Genomic DNA, 15613 nt, shown 5'->3' with positions numbered 1-15613 from the left:
ATCCAGATTTGCTGTGAGCTGTGGCATAGGTTGCAGAAGCAGCTCAGATACGGCATTGCCACAAGCACAGCCCTAAAAAGCAGAAAAAAAAAAAATGGAGGAGGGAAGAGGTGATCAATTTTGTTAAAAAACATATTACTTTAGGACTTTCCGTGTGACTCACAGCATAACTTCTAGGTGTTGCTTCTACAGTGGCTGGGCCTCAACCCCTGGCTCAGGAACTTCCATATTACAAAAACAAAAACAAAAACAAAACAAAACATATTGCTTTGGGAGTTCCCATTGTGGTTCAGCAGTAATGAACCTGACTAGTATCCGTGAGGACATGGGTTCAATCCCTGGCTTTGCTCAATGGGTTAAAAATCCAGAGTTGCCATGAGCTATGGTGTAGGTTGCAGGTGGATGTGGCATGGCTGTGACTGTGGTGTGGCTGGCAGCTACAGCTCTGATTCAGTCCCTAGCCTAGGAACTTCCGTATGGCGCAGATGTGGCCATAAAAACAAAACAAAACAAACAACATATGGCTTTGGAGTTCCCTGATAGCTCAGCAGATTAAGGATCTGTCATTTTCACTACTGTGGCATGGGTTCAATACCTGGCCTGGAAACCTCCACATGCCACAGGCACAGCCAAAAGAAAAGTATACTGCTCTGGAAAGGTTTCATGGAAGAGGCAGCACTTAAGCTATGTTTTTAAGAGTAAGTTTTTGCTACGTGAATAGGACACAGGAAGACATTTTCGACAAGCAGCAGCATGTTCAAGGTCGTCCAATCATATACAGCTAGCAAAGATGAAGTATAAGTTTTCAGAGTTTGAAAAAAAATGATTATGCCTTGAAATAGGGGCAGCTGGGAGATGATGAAGAACTCTTGGTATTTCATGCCAAGGAATGTGGGTTTCATCCTACACATCAGTACTGTTCCTATAGTGCCCCTAAGGAGACTGCTCATGACTCAGCCCCAGTGGGAGAAAAAATAAAAATGGAAAGGATATGACGGCTGACCGCCACCCTCGATCACTGATTTAACTAGAGGATCTCTACTTCTATTCTATGAAGTAAAGTTCTATTTTAATATTTCTTAAGACAAAAAATTCTGTTATAAAACAAAAAAAAAATTTTTAAGCTTGAACATGAGCCAATAAAAAATATTTACCAAGAAATTAAATAAGATTAGTATTTGGGAAAGTTCTCTCTGGTAACATTTTCAAGGATGGATTAAAGAAGTATGAGATGAGAATGTCCCTAGTGGCTCAGCAGGTTGGGGATCCGGTGTTGTCACTGCTGTGGCTCAGATTCAATCCTTGGCCTGGGAACCTTCCTATGCAGCGGGTATGCGCCCCCCACAAAAAAGAAGTATGAGACCAGAAAGAAATAACAATACTTAGTCACAACAACTTATGCCAAAAAAAAAAAAAGATTTAAATCTGGGTAGTGACAGCAGAAATATTCAAATCTTATTGATATCTACTTTGAGCCAAGCAGTCTGGAATGTGCTAGGTTCAGGTTAAAGAAAATAAACTCTAGAGTTATTTAAATAAAAAGGGATTATGACTGATTAAAATGACAAGGTTAACAAGAAAAAAGGGGAGTTCCCGTCGTGGCGCAGTGGTTAACGAATCCGACTAGGAACCATGAGGTTGCGGGTTCGATCCCTGCCCTTACTCAGTGGGTTAAGGATCTGGCGTGGCCGTGAGCTGTGGTGTAGGTTGCAGATGTGGCTCGGATCCTGTGTTGCTGTGACTCTGGCGTAGGCCAGCAGCTACAGCTCTAATTAGACCCCTAGCCTGGGAACCTCCATGTGTCGAGGGAGCGGCCCAAGAAATAGCAAAAAGACAAAAAAAAAAAAAAAAAGAAGAAGAAAAAGGAATTAAGTTTGGTAACCAACTTGAATACATGTACAGAGAGTTGTGATTTAAACTTAGAATAAAATAATGGAGTTACCATCATGGATCAGCGGAAACAACCCGACTAGTACCCATGAGAAGGATATGGGTTCAATCCCTGGCCTCGCTCAGTATGGTTAAGGATCCGGAGATGTGGTGCAGACCCAAGACATGGCTCGGATCTGGTGTTGCTGTGGCTGTGGTGTAGGCTGGCAACTACAGCTCTGATCCAACCCTAGGCCAGCAGCTCCGGCTTGGATCCAACCCCTAGTCTAGGAACCTCCATGTGCCACAGGTGCAGCCATAAAAAGACAAAAATAAATAAATAAACTTAGAATAAAATCATAAAATCCTCATCTTCAAACCAGGCCAAAAAACATATGTTAAGGAAGTGTAATCTAGACAAGGCAAAAAATTATAGCTATGACTGAACTTCAGGAGAAAAGCCCCCAGAATATTTATCAGAGGTTTATACAAAATTCAGAGCCATTCTTGAATGCCATCATAAACAACAAACCTATATACTTGCTAGCTAACACATGGCCAACAAGTTTACTAACATTCCATAGTCCCTAGATTAAGTATATAATGAGTTGCCCAATTTTGCTTATAGTTAGTCTTTACTATTTTATTAGTAGACTTTTAGAATAGGTTCAAAGTATTTAAGTGGATAAATTTCTCAAGCATTAGAAGTGTGCAAAGATGTGAATTTCTTGGTTTTTCATCGAGTCCTAAGCTAAAAGAAATGTAGTGCTACTTCCATGAATCTGGTTTTTAGCATAATTGCTTTCCTTGATAATGATTTTGGCGGGGGGAGAGCATGAGGGAGATGAAGAAAAGAATGAGGTGGGAACCCTTACATCCTTCAAAAGAGAATCCTATTTTCACTGCTATTCATGAGTTATTGCAATCTCTTTGATAAAGACTATAATTAATATTAAGTACACAAATAAACTCCTTCAGAAAACTCCACAAAAAAGTCCTTCAGTGAGAAAATTGACCAAAACATCCTCTTTATCAAAAGAGCCTTCATACCTCATTGATTTATGATGCCTAATCCATTGAAGCATAGATCAAATGCTAATTACTATTTCCAAATAGGTGACTACAAGTTATAAAACTCATGCCTCCAACATCAGAAAGAACTAGTTATAACTTCAAGTATATTGCCAAACCATACATATTAGAAAACATTCTAAGAGAAGAATTGCACCGATTCTGAGAGAAGACTTGCATGAGCCTGTAGCTACTTAGTTAAAAAAAAAAAAAAGGTATCTAACTAAAACAAGAATTAGAAAATATTCTCCAAGTATCTTTATGTGGGACAAAGTAAGTGCTTGCATTTACAGAAAGGAAAAAAACAAAAATAAAAACCAACAATGGGGAATAGAAGAATTACCTGAGGGCAGCAAATTCAGACAAAAGGTCCCTACTCCTGGTGAAAGCAAGTAGTCAGTTGCCAAGGTTTCTTAGACTCCTCTGGTACTCATTTGGGTGATTATGAAATTCACAGCACACCAATCTCCACCACAGCCAGCAGGGATCGCTGCAGGGAATGGGTACACAGGGGACACAGAAGGGAGCAAGTTTAAGGGAAGGAAGAGGAAAGGAACGATATGATAAAAATATTCAGCTGTGATGCACTTTAAAGAAAAATACACTTGTATTTCACACTGGATTATCTAAAGGCAAATGCTGTTTAAATTCTAAGATAAATGAATCATTCATGATTTTCTTCATTCTCTGCACCACTCAAATCAATATATTTAAAAATCTATATTAAAAATATTAACAAAAATGAGATAGCTATGCTGTATAAAAGTTATATAAAGGTTGAACTTTACAATTCAACATTAAATGAAAACAATTAGGACAAGCACTCTGAAAGACAAGCAACCCACAAATTGTCAAAATTTTAACTGTCAAAAAGCCAGGTTAAAACTATAATCCTCATTTCATTTCATTTCATAGACAATACTAAAGAGTAAAGTTATCTATGAAAAATAACCCACAAACCAAAGTGATTCAACAATAAACTATATTATCTATATATTCAAAAGCAAATTGGAGACTATAATATCAGAAAAAAATTTTAATTTTTTTGGATATGAATCAACTTTTTAATCCTGCCAGAAATGTATTCAAGTTTATGAATATATGCATTTACATCCCAAGTATTCTATGAAGGCCAAAGTAGTATAAATTTATTTCTCCAGTTAGCTAAAAATGTTTCTGAACAAGTGCTATGTAGCATAGTTCTGTGCCAGATGCTAAAGATACAATGGTGAATAAGACAAGTATAGTCACTGCCCTCAGATTTCAAAGCCTATCAGGGTTATTCTGCCCTTAAAGAGATGACAGTCTATGGAACTAATAAACATGAAGCTTTTGTTTTAGTAGATAAACCATCGTAGAGGAAAACAATATGAAGCTATGACAGCAGTAGCAAAAAGAACTCTGAGATTCCTCTCTTAATGATGCTTTTGGGTAGAAAAAGAGTACATTATATATATATATAGCTAAAATTAAGTATTAAAGGATAAACTAATATAGAGACTCAAATTTTATACACAGCATTCATTTTATCTGGGAGAAGTCTCAACGAATTATCAAACAGCCCAAAAGTAAGTCTAATGCCTAGAAAAAAATCAAGCAAACAGGAGTTCCCATCATGGCTCAGCAGTAACAAAACTGACTAGTATCCAGGAGGAGACAGGTTCAATCCCTGGCCTTGCTCAGTGGGTTAAGGGTCCGGCATTGCCGTGAGCTATGGTGTAGATCACAGATGTGGCTCAGATTCCTTAACTGTGTAGGCTGGCAGCTGCAGCTCTGACTGGACCCCTGGACTGGGAACTTTCATATGCTATGGGTATAGGCCTAAGAAGCAAAAAAAAAAAAAAAAAATCAAGCAAACAATAAATTACTATATCCTGAATCATATTTGCTCAGCTTTTAATTTTGTTTTAATAACTTGGTCTTGATATGTCAACTGCCCATGTTTCACTCATGCAAACAGTCATAAAGTTAGAGGTTTTTTGGTTTTGCTGTTTAGGGCTGCACCTGTGGCATATGGAGGTTCCCAGGCTAGAGGTCCAATCGGAGCTGTACCATCCTACACCACAGCCACGTCAGATCCGAGCTGCGTCTGCGACCTACACCACAGCTCACAGCAATGCCAGATCCTTAACCCAGTGAGCAAGGCCAGGGATTGAACCCACAACCTCATGATTCCTAGTCAGTTTCATTTCTGCTGTGCCACAAGGGGAACTCCTTTGTTTTTAACAGCTGTACCTGAGCCATACGGAAGTTCCCAGGCCAGGAGGTGAAAAAAAGCTGCGGCCTATGCCACAGCTACAGCAACACCAGATCTGAGCCACATCGGCAACCTATGCTGCAGCCTATGGCAACACTGAATCCTTAAGCCACTGAGCAAGGCCAAGGATCAAACCTGCATCCTCACAAGGACAACACTGGCTCCTTAACCTGTTGACCCACAACAAAAACTCCCAAGAGCCATCAAGTCTTTCACTTGTAACTTACATTCAATCTGAGGTAATATCAACCTGTAAACATCAATATTTAATAGAAATATTAAATTATTCATCCTAAGTAACATAATATACAGAATTTAAAACATATAACTGATAAGTGATCAACTTAACTATGAAATGCTTATTAGACTGGAAACTGCAGTATTAAGGCAAAGTGTAATATTGCAAAAAGCGATATTGTGAAACAATTACATAAGAAAAAGAACTGAATGGAGAAACTGTCCTTCTCCAGCTTTAAAAAACTGCTGAGTCAAAAGACTATTTTCCCAAGATTCAAAGGACTGAAAAGTCAAAGGATTCCCAAGTAATAAAAGAATCTCCTAAGGGGTACTGCAGCAGGATGATAAAACACCATAAAAGAGTATAACAAATGCTGAAAACTAAGTGAAGGAAAGGCAAACTATTAGGTGGGAACAACAGCCTGAAGAAGTATTTTAGAATAATCAAATTAAATAGGTACTGGATCAGTGACTTAACCACTCCATACTATTTGTTAAACTTTGGGAAAGTAGGAAAAACCTCAACCTTTTAAATACTTCCTTCTAGGAGACAGGAATAAATACCTTCTGATTCTAGGATGAGAGTACTAAAATATCCAATGGACCAAGCATCCAATCTCCCTTTCACTTGAAGTATTCAAATCAGTCTCCTGAAGGTAACTTTTGCAAGAATCAATATCTGGTTGTAGTTAGAAATTAATGCGAAATAAATGGATACCTGATCAATTTCAGACGCTTCTATATAGTGTATTTAACAGATAAAAAGAAAACTCCACTCCCTAAAATTCAATCAAGTCACTTTTCTGTAAATATCTATTGCATAAACCAAAGTATAACTACACACACAAAGTCTGCTGTTGCCAGACTATAAGAGGTGAAATCTAAATTAGTTTACAAATAAAAGGGAACTCCACTTAGGTACTTAATAGGCATCCAAATCAATGCATCCAGAGACAAACTCCTGATATTCTTTCATAAGCCTGCTCCTCCTGAAGTCTTCTCCAATTTGGTTGGTTAACAGCAACTCCATCTTGTCAGGTGCTTATTGCAAAAAGTCATCCATGGGCATTCCCATCGTGGCTCAGTAGTTAATGAACCCAACTAGCATCCAAGAGGATGTGGGTTGATCCCTGGCCTTGCCCAGTGGGTTAAGAATCTGGAGTTGCCATGAGCTGTGGTGTAGGTCACAGACGCGGCTGGGACTTGGTGTTGCTGTGGCTGTGGTGTAAGCCTGCAGCTACAGCTTCGATTGGACTCCTAGCCTGGGAACCTCCATATGCCACAGGTGTGGCCCTAAAAAAAAAGACAAAAAAAGGTCATCCATGACTGTTCTCTTTCTCAATCAATAGTTATTTGTCAGCACATCCTGTAGCTCTGCCTTCAAAATACATCTAGAACCTGACTACGTATCTCAAAAACTCCACTTCATCCACTTAGCTCCAAGCCAATATTTTTTGCACCTGGGTAGTTAACACTCTTCCTTGGGCTCCTGCTGCTGCCCTTGTCCTCCTATTACTTGGCTGCAGAGTGATCAATGGCTCAAAGCCTTGCAGTGGATTCCACTCTCACTCAGAGTAAAAGCCAAAGTCACTAGAAGGTCCCACAACATCTGGCCCTTGTTTTCTCCTTGACCTCCTCTTCTACTCCCCTCACTCCTCACCCCCACTTCACCCGTGTTGGTAGCCTTGATATACTTCCCCCCAAAATGACATGTATGCTTCCGCTTCTGGATCTTTGCATGTGCTCCCACTTTCAGGTCTCACGTATCACCTTCTCAATTAAGCCTCCTCCATCACTAGATTTAAAATTGCAAATTTCAGAGTTCCCTTGGTGGCTCAGCAGTAACAAACCCCATAAGTATCCATGAGAATGCAGGCGGGATCCCTGGCCTTGCTCAGTGGGTTGAAGGTTCTTGCACTGCCATGAGCTGTGGTGTAGGTTGCAAACATGGCTCAGATCTGGCGCTGTTGTAGCTGTGGCATAGGCCAGTAGTTATAGCTCAGATTTGACCCCTAGCCTGGGAACTTCCATATGCCACATGTGCAGCCCTAAAAAGACCAAAAATTAAAATAACATAAAAAATAAAATAAAACTGCAAATTTCATCCCCACCTCCTTGCACTTCCTATTCCCTTTCCGTGAAATTATCATTTGAGGAAATAATTTCTGACAGTCTAAATCTATGTTGCATTTCCTTTTTCTATTTTTATAGAGGTATAGTTGATTTACAATATCGTATTTGCTTCAGGTGTACAGCACAGTGATTCCATTTCTCATATATATATATATATATATTCTTCTTTATTTTTTTCTCTTACAGATTATTACAAAATATTGAATATAGTTTCCTATGCTATTATACAGTAGGTCCTTGTTAGTTAACTGTATTTCTTTCTTTCTTTCTTTTTTTTGCTTTTTAGGGCCTCACCGAAAATATTTAACGATCTCCCCAGGCCACCCTCCCTTTCTACTTGTTCCTTCCCATTTGTTTAGGGAGCATGTCTTGTTGAGACTGACAAGTGTTTTTTCTTACCTAGATCCTTGGAGCTAGCCTGGATCCAGTCCCTTCCCAAGTTAGTTTCTCTAACCTTCCCATAAATTCTGCGGGATACTGATATTCTACATTATTTTTCTACTTGAGTTAATCAGAGACCCTCTGTATACTCTGTTTCCACCCCAGAAAATTGCTCCTGAACGCTGGACTCCAAACCAACTGATAGCTATTCATCTTGTAGTGATCATGTCCCTCTTTTGTCAGGAATTCTATATTAGCAGTCACCTCCTGGGATGAAGTTCAATTGCTATTTCCTTACCATAGCAAATGGGGCCCTCTGAAATCTAATTTAGTTCAGTACCTATTAAAGATACCAAATAGAGCAGCAATCAAAATAGTTCTCCTCACGACCATATCTATGCTGTACCACCCTTTGCCTTTGCTAATTGATCCACAGATAAACAGAACTGGGCCAGACAGATTCTCTCGCCGAGGAATTTGAAACTTGACAGGAAAAATCAGACTGGGAGGAGTTCACGCTGTGGCTGGCAGTTAAGGAATCTGATTAGCATCCATAAGGAAGCAGGTTTGATCCCTGGCCTTGCTCAGTGGGTTAAGGATCCGGTGTTGCCGTGAGCTGTGGTGTAGGCTGCAGATGTGGCCCGGATCCCGAGTTGCTGTGGCTGTGGTGTAGGCCAACAGCTACAGCTTAGATTCGACCCCTAGCCTGGGAACCTCCACATACCTTGGGTGCAGCCCCAAAAAGCAACCCTCCCCCCACCGCAAAAAAAAAAAAAAAAATCAGACTGGGAGTTGTAAAAGACAGGAGCACCCTAAAGCAGTGGTTCTCAACCAGGAGTGATTTTGCTTCCAGGGGACATGTGGCAATGTCTGGAGACATTTTTTTCATTGTCAAGACTGTGGGGGTGCTATTGGTATCTAGTGGGTGGAGACCAGAGATGCTGCTAAACACCCTACAATGCACAGAGCAGCCCTTCAGAACCGAGAATTACCCTGTCCAAACATCAATAGTGCTAATCGGAGCTATAGCAGCAGGCCTATGCCGCAGCCACGCCAGATCCGAGCCACATCTGCAACCTACACCACAGCTCATGGCAACACTAGATCCTTAACCCACTGAGTGAGGCCAGGGATTGAATCCACAACCTCATGGTAACTAGTCGGATTCATTTCCACTGCACCACAACGGGAACTCCCAAGAATGCTTCCAGTGAGGTCCTAGGAGTTGGCTAGTTCCTGTTCCTGTTTCTGTGACCCACTTAAATAGCTTTCTTTTTTTTTTGTCTTTTTGCTATTTCTTGGGCCACTCCCGTGGCATATGGAGGTTCCCAGGCTAGGGGTCGAATCAGAGCTGCAGCCACTGGCCTACGCCAAAGCCACAGCAACGTGGGATCCGAGCCGGTCTGCAACCCACACCACAGCTCACGGCAACGCCGGATCGTTAACCCACTGAGCAAGGGCAGGGACCGAACCCGAAACCTCATGGTTCCTAGTCGGATTCATCAACCACTGCGCCACGATGGGAACTCCCTAGCTTTCTATTACATATCCTTTTTTACCTAAGTTAAACAACCAGATTTTTGTTGTTTGCAGACAATATAATCTTAACTAGCACAGTACCCTATCATCTGACACACATATGTTTACTTTAAACCAGTTTCTCAACCTCAAAACTATTGACACGGAGGCCAATAGTGCTGTGCATTGTAGGATGTTTAGCAACATCCCTGGCCTCTACCCCCTCACCCCACCAGTTTATGAAAATCAGAAGAAAAGTTTCCAGACATTGCCAAATGTCCCCTGAGGGGTAATATCAGCCATGTTTGAGAACAAGTGCTTAAAAACTATACAAAAACTATACCCAGGTGTGGTGTATGTCTGCCAACTCCCTCTCCACAGTAAATCTTGTGTCCAAAGCTTAGTAGGCCTTGGGCCAAAGGAGGAGTGGGGTAGCATGTGTATCTGAATTTTCCTCACCCCCTTTCAGGTCCTGGCATAAATGTACCCCATCGTGGAGTTTCTATTTCACCCACTTCGCAATTGCTTGAGCACACGTGTACACATACCACAGTGACAGATAATGAGACCTTGACCTGAAGGTAGCTCCTGCTCTTTCTTATTTCCTTTCTTACAGTTTCTAACTTTTCTTTAGAGCTTTCTGTTTCCTTGTGAAAGAATACTCTCCTAGGGAAGCCTCCAAAACAAATTCTGTGCCAATCATAGTATAAAAGATTAGGGTAAATTCTCCTTCAAAGGGTTTTTGTTTCACTTCTCTTAAAATATAATTACTCCAACCCCCTTTTCCACCACAGGGGTGCACACACACCCGCACACCTGCGTGTGCATGCACACGTATACACACACACACACACTCATTCGCTCTCCCTCTTCAGTTTCAGATATGTCCCTAGTACACAAATTGCTTTTATGAACAATGCAAGAGATGGTTGGGATACAAACTAAACAACAATTAGGCAGAGAACAAGTATACAGACTTACAATTCCCAAATAGTTGAATATTTCCTTAAAGCATTTGTTCATCTCTTAAAATAATTCCTCTTTCATACTTTTCCAATATACCAGTTTCTCAAGCCTCTGCATCTGAGTAGCAATGGTTTTAATCTCACAATTTCACTAAACTTCAATCTCAAGGCTCAGAGTAAGCACTCTCTTTCTCCTGCTGGTTCCTAGATAGTATTCCTCAGTGGAAGACCCCTTATATAAAGGTCATTTTCCTAGTATTTCCTTTCCAAAAAGGACACAAAAGGCACCATACTTATCCAGTGATGCAATTCAATTGCCCATTATGTCCTAAAACCATAGGAAGACTAGTCATGTCCAGTATGTTATGATACTGGTGGCTTATAGTCTTGCCTCAGTTTAAAAAAGTAGGAATGTAGGAAGAATCCATTCCCTATTGTCATTTATGCATTCATTCAAATAGTTGCTGAGTGCCTAGACTCAGTATAGACTCAAAAAAAAAAAAAAAAAATCCCTACCTTCATGGAGTTTACAAGTCAGTGGAGAAGACAAATAAAGTGCAAATAAATAAGCATATACTATGATAGATGAGGATGGGTGCTACAGAGAGAAAAGTATGTTCAAGTAAACCCTCTCTTACAACAGTGCCATGAATTCCATTCGCTGGCCATGTGAAATGTTTATTATTAGAAGGTAACATGTCCATAGTATTTCCAATTAAACTGTATTCCAGATGACTAGATCAGTACAGTGACATCTTCATTACCAGATAATCTGTAAAATTAAGCTTGACACTGGTAATTTCAAAAGTTCATTCCTGGGAGTTTCCTGGTGGCATGGCACATTAAGGATTCGGCTCTGTCACTGCAGAGGCCTGGGTTGCTGCTGTGGTACAGGATAGATCCCTGGCCCAGGACCTTCCACATGCCACAGGTGCAGGCAAAAAAAAAAGTTCATTCCTATTCGAGTAACTATAAATTATCACAACACTCACCTTATTTCACCTATTGTCATCCTTTAAATTTACAACTATTTTTCTTAGGCAATGACAAGGGACAGCAGTAGCAATAAGATTAATATTTTAACCAATAACATGAATTTAATACTCTTTAGTCACCTAACTTGAGGAAATTTTGAAATATGAAATAACTGAAAATTCAAGTGTTTCAAAAACTCATTCCAAAAAAAATCATTACTATTTACAAAACAGCTATTAGAAATCATACAGGAGTTCCCGCCGTGGCGCAGTGGTTAACGAATCCAACTAGGAAGGAACCATGAGGTTGCGGGTTTGATCAGTGGGTTAAGGATCCGGCGTTGCCGTGAGCTGTGGTGTAGGTTGCAGACGCGGCTCGGATCCCGCATTGCTGTGGCTCTGGCGTAGGCCGGTGGCTACAGCTCCGATTCGACCCCTAGCCTGGGAACCTCCATATGCCCCGGGAGCGGCCAGAAATAGCAAAAAAAAAAAAAAAAATCATACAGATTAAAAAGTAATCCTCAAGACTCAATTCTGAATGTGTCAATTCTGCTTTATGAAGTATGTCATTGCCTTTACTATATACATATATATATATATACATATATATATATATACTTTTTTTTTCTTTTGCCACCGAGAATAGCCAGCAGCAGTTTGACATGAGATTTCAGTTCCCAGACCACTAGACCACCAGGGAACTTACTTCCGCTATTTTTTTTTTTTTTTTTGCTGCATATGGAGGTTCTTAGGCTAAGGGTCGAATTAAAGCTGCAGCTTCTGGACTACACCACAGCCACAGCAGCTTGGGATCCAAGCTGCATGCGACTTACACCACAGCTCACGGCAACAATGGATCCTTAACCCACTGAGCAAGGCCAGGGATGGAACCTGCATCTTCATGGATACTAGTCAGGTTCGTTAACCACTGAGCCACGCTGGGAACTCCACCAGTAATTTTTTTATGTGTGTCTTTTTTTTTTAGGGCCACACCCACAGTACATGGAGGTTCCCAGGCTAGGGGTCTAATCGGAGCTGTAGCTTCCAGCCTACACCAGAGACACAGTAACATGGGATCCAAGCCAAGTCTGGGACCTACACCACAGCTCACTGGCGACGCCAGATCCTTAATCCACTGAGCAAGGCCAGGGATCAAACCGGCAACCTCATGGTTCCTAGTTGGATTTGTTAACTGCTGAGCCACTACAGGAACTCCTCCATCACTACTAATTTTTAAGAGTCCTTCTCAACTGGGCTTCTTTAAGAGGATTAAACTCTAATGCCCTAAGGCACTCAATGACTGAACAAACTTTTCTCTTACGCATGTAGAATGGAGCTAGCTATCATCCTTGAGAGAGTGAGAAAGTAAAAATTCAAACCATTTTCTGTAGGTCTGGATTTTCTTGCAGAACTGAGTACAATGAAGGCTGGAGGATATTTCGTAAGTCAGACCTTACTTAAATGATTAAAAAAATAAATATAAAATCTTCCAAAATGAGATAATTCATTATTGAATCATATGTACAATTTTAAAAGAAAGTTTCCAATTAGTGATATTAATAAATGTGTATTAAAAAAAAGAAATGTGTATCCATAAATGCTGCTATAATTTGTTACTTTAAAAACACTGTATCTTGAAGTTTCTGCTGTGGCACAGTGGGTTAAGAATCCGACTGCAGCTGCTAGGGGTGGCTGCAGCAGAGTTCCATCCCCAACCCAGCGCAAAGGATCCCACATTGCTGCAGCTGCACTGTAGGTCGCAGCTGCAGCTCAGATTCAATCCTTGGCCACAAACAAAAACAAAAACAAACTATATCTTATTCAGTGTTCTAAGTGAGGAAAATATTTGCTGAATCACAGAAATAATGTTTTGTTCACCAATATATATAACCTGTAGTATACAACTATTTGGAGAATCAAGAATTATCTTTATTTGAAAAACTTCTGGTTTCCAAGGGAGACAGTTCGGGGGGTGGGGGGATGCACTGGGGTTGTGGGATGGAAATCCTATAAAACTGGATTGTGATGATCATTGTACAACTATAAATGTAATAAATTCATTGAGTAATAAAAAAAAACGAATTGTCTTTACCTCGAAAGTGTATCATCACCCAAATGCTTTCCTAAAATCAGTTAAAAGTAATCATTAACAGACAAATAACAGAGAAAAGGGTCATAACCAACCACTTTGAATTCACTGTTAACAACTTGGAAACAAGATCCCACAGTGAGCCTGTGTCTGAAGACAAATATGGAGAAACCAGGAGCAGTAACAAACTGCCAGCATTACTGAGTCATGATTCTGACTAAAACGGCCTTATGAAACGGAAAGAATGACAAGTCTTGGGTTTATTACCACAGATGTTGACTCCCTGAATTTATGGGTTTCAGATAAAAATAAAGCAAAAAGCTGCTTTGCACGACGAATGATGTGGGGCTAAAACGACTCCAGAAAGAACCTGCCAGAGCTGCTAACTCTGGTTATTTACTTAAAACAAATCCTAACTGTTCAAACAGGCACACCCTCTAATGCAAGACTGGGAACGGCGAGATAGGGTGAATTCAGAACAATAACAAGGTTAACATTTCACTGAGCGGAGCCAAGCCTCAACCGTCAGAGTCCACACGGCGCCAGACGCCCTGGGTTAACGGAACCGCTCAGCTCCGAATGGAGGCGGACACGGGGTACCTGACCCTCTGCAGCCTCCGCGCAGGACCGCCCAGGAGGGGTCCTCCAGACGCCCCCAGGCGCCGCGCCGGGTATAATTGCAGCCTGCAGCCTGCAGCCTGCTGCGCCGCCCGACGCGCTCCTCCGCGAGCCGGCCGGGGGAGAGAACCAGTCCAAGGGCGAACCGGTCCAGAGGCCGACTCGTGAGGCCAGCCCTGGGCGCAGCAGCCGACGGGAGATCCCGGGCGGCGACCTCTGCCCCGACTGGAGCGGGGAGCCCAAGGGTCGCCTCCCGCCCGACTGCCAGGTCCCCCCGCCCCCGAAGCCGCAGGTTGCCTCGGATACCGACGAGGGCGGAGGCGGACTGGCGCCCACGCCCGATGCTCGACTGACCTGGAGAGGTGCTTCAGGATCTGTTTCTTGATGAGTCCAGCCATGGTGCCGAGGCGGGAGGCTCCACACTCTCTCCCTGCTCCTCACTGCCTCCTCTCTTCGTGGCCGTCTCCTCTTTGCCCGGGTTAACCCGGCCGGAGGAGAGGTGCCTGAGCACTCACGCCTGGGACAGACCCGAGGCCCCGGCCGAGGCCACAGCCGCCACCGCTGCCGCCAAGGACCGAGAGCATCGCGCTCAGGCAGCCGCGGCCGCTGCCAGCGCCATCTTGGCTGCAGCATCACCTAAGAGACCTGGGGGAGGGCAGGGGCGGCGCGGTCTCGGGGCGTGGCTGCGTCGGCTCGGGGCGGGGAGGGGCGGAGCAACGCGGACTCGGGGCGGGCCCTGGAGGTTTACTGCCCCGCCTCCCCGTCTGGGACTCTGGCTGGGCTAGTCATCCTGCCCCTAAGCTTTTGCATCCTCCTTCTCCCAATTCCAAGACTTTCTTGGGTTTTAGACCACCCTCACCATTCTCGTCTCCATCACTGAGTCCTTCATCCACATCTTACTTCTCTTTTTCATTTCTTCACAATTTGCCCCACAAACTGCTCTACACGCTTAGCTTTTTCTTTTCCCCCACCCGCTCTGCTTTCTCCCGGCTAAATGCTACCAAGTGATATTTCCTCTAGAAATTCTATGGGAAATGAAAACTGATAACATCTCTTTAAATACAGTCCAGGACCTGGGAATTAGAAAGCCTAAATTCAAGTCCTAGCTCGAGTATTTTCTAGCTGTGTTAGCCTGGAGAAAATAATTTACTTACTCGTAGCTCAGTTTAATCATCTATACAATAGGTTAGTAATATCAGCCTTACCCAACTCACCAGGTTGTAGTATCTAAAGAAATGAGGATGTAAAATTTCACTTGAAAATTTCTATGTAAAGGAAGGAAATTGTTGAAATAGCAGGGAAAACTATTACAGCTCTGCACCTTTACCACATCCAGCCCCAAACCAACATTTGGAGAGATGAAAATGACCACCCAGTGATGTCTAAAAGAGGGGGGAAAATTGTACTACCTCTGAGGGAGGTTATCAGAAAAATGTGTGGGTGGGTGTGTAGGGATAATTTACACATGGTCCAACAACCAAGCGCTTTTCAAGTAAAGTGA

The 15613-nt window shown here is 42.2% G+C and overlaps 1 protein-coding gene across 5 annotated transcripts in view; it reads right to left on the bottom strand.

Annotated features, from left to right (window-relative positions):
* Window positions 1-14757, bottom strand: part of BLTP3B (bridge-like lipid transfer protein family member 3B) — a 105611-nt gene extending 90854 nt beyond the window's left edge. For 3 of the 5 annotated variants that reach the window (XR_007135932.1, XM_047788207.1, XM_047788208.1), the window contains exon 1: window positions 14467-14747. Coding sequence is in view for 3 of the 5 variants with exons in the window: in XM_047788207.1 (XP_047644163.1) it covers window positions 14467-14510 (44 nt within the window). In the remaining 2 variants the exon portion in view is untranslated. Of the gene's footprint in view, window positions 1-3283; window positions 3431-14466 lie in introns of all 5 variants that reach the window. The other 2 variants (XM_047788206.1, XM_047788205.1) reach the window with 2 other exon arrangements.
* Window positions 14758-15613: the final 856 nt, after the last annotated feature.

Source organism: Phacochoerus africanus, chromosome 7 (genome assembly GCF_016906955.1).
Source record: "Phacochoerus africanus isolate WHEZ1 chromosome 7, ROS_Pafr_v1, whole genome shotgun sequence".
Lineage (NCBI taxonomy): Eukaryota > Metazoa > Chordata > Mammalia > Artiodactyla > Suidae > Phacochoerus > Phacochoerus africanus.
Note: the sequence above shows the minus strand (reverse complement) of the source record. Positions and strands in the feature narration are given on the sequence as shown.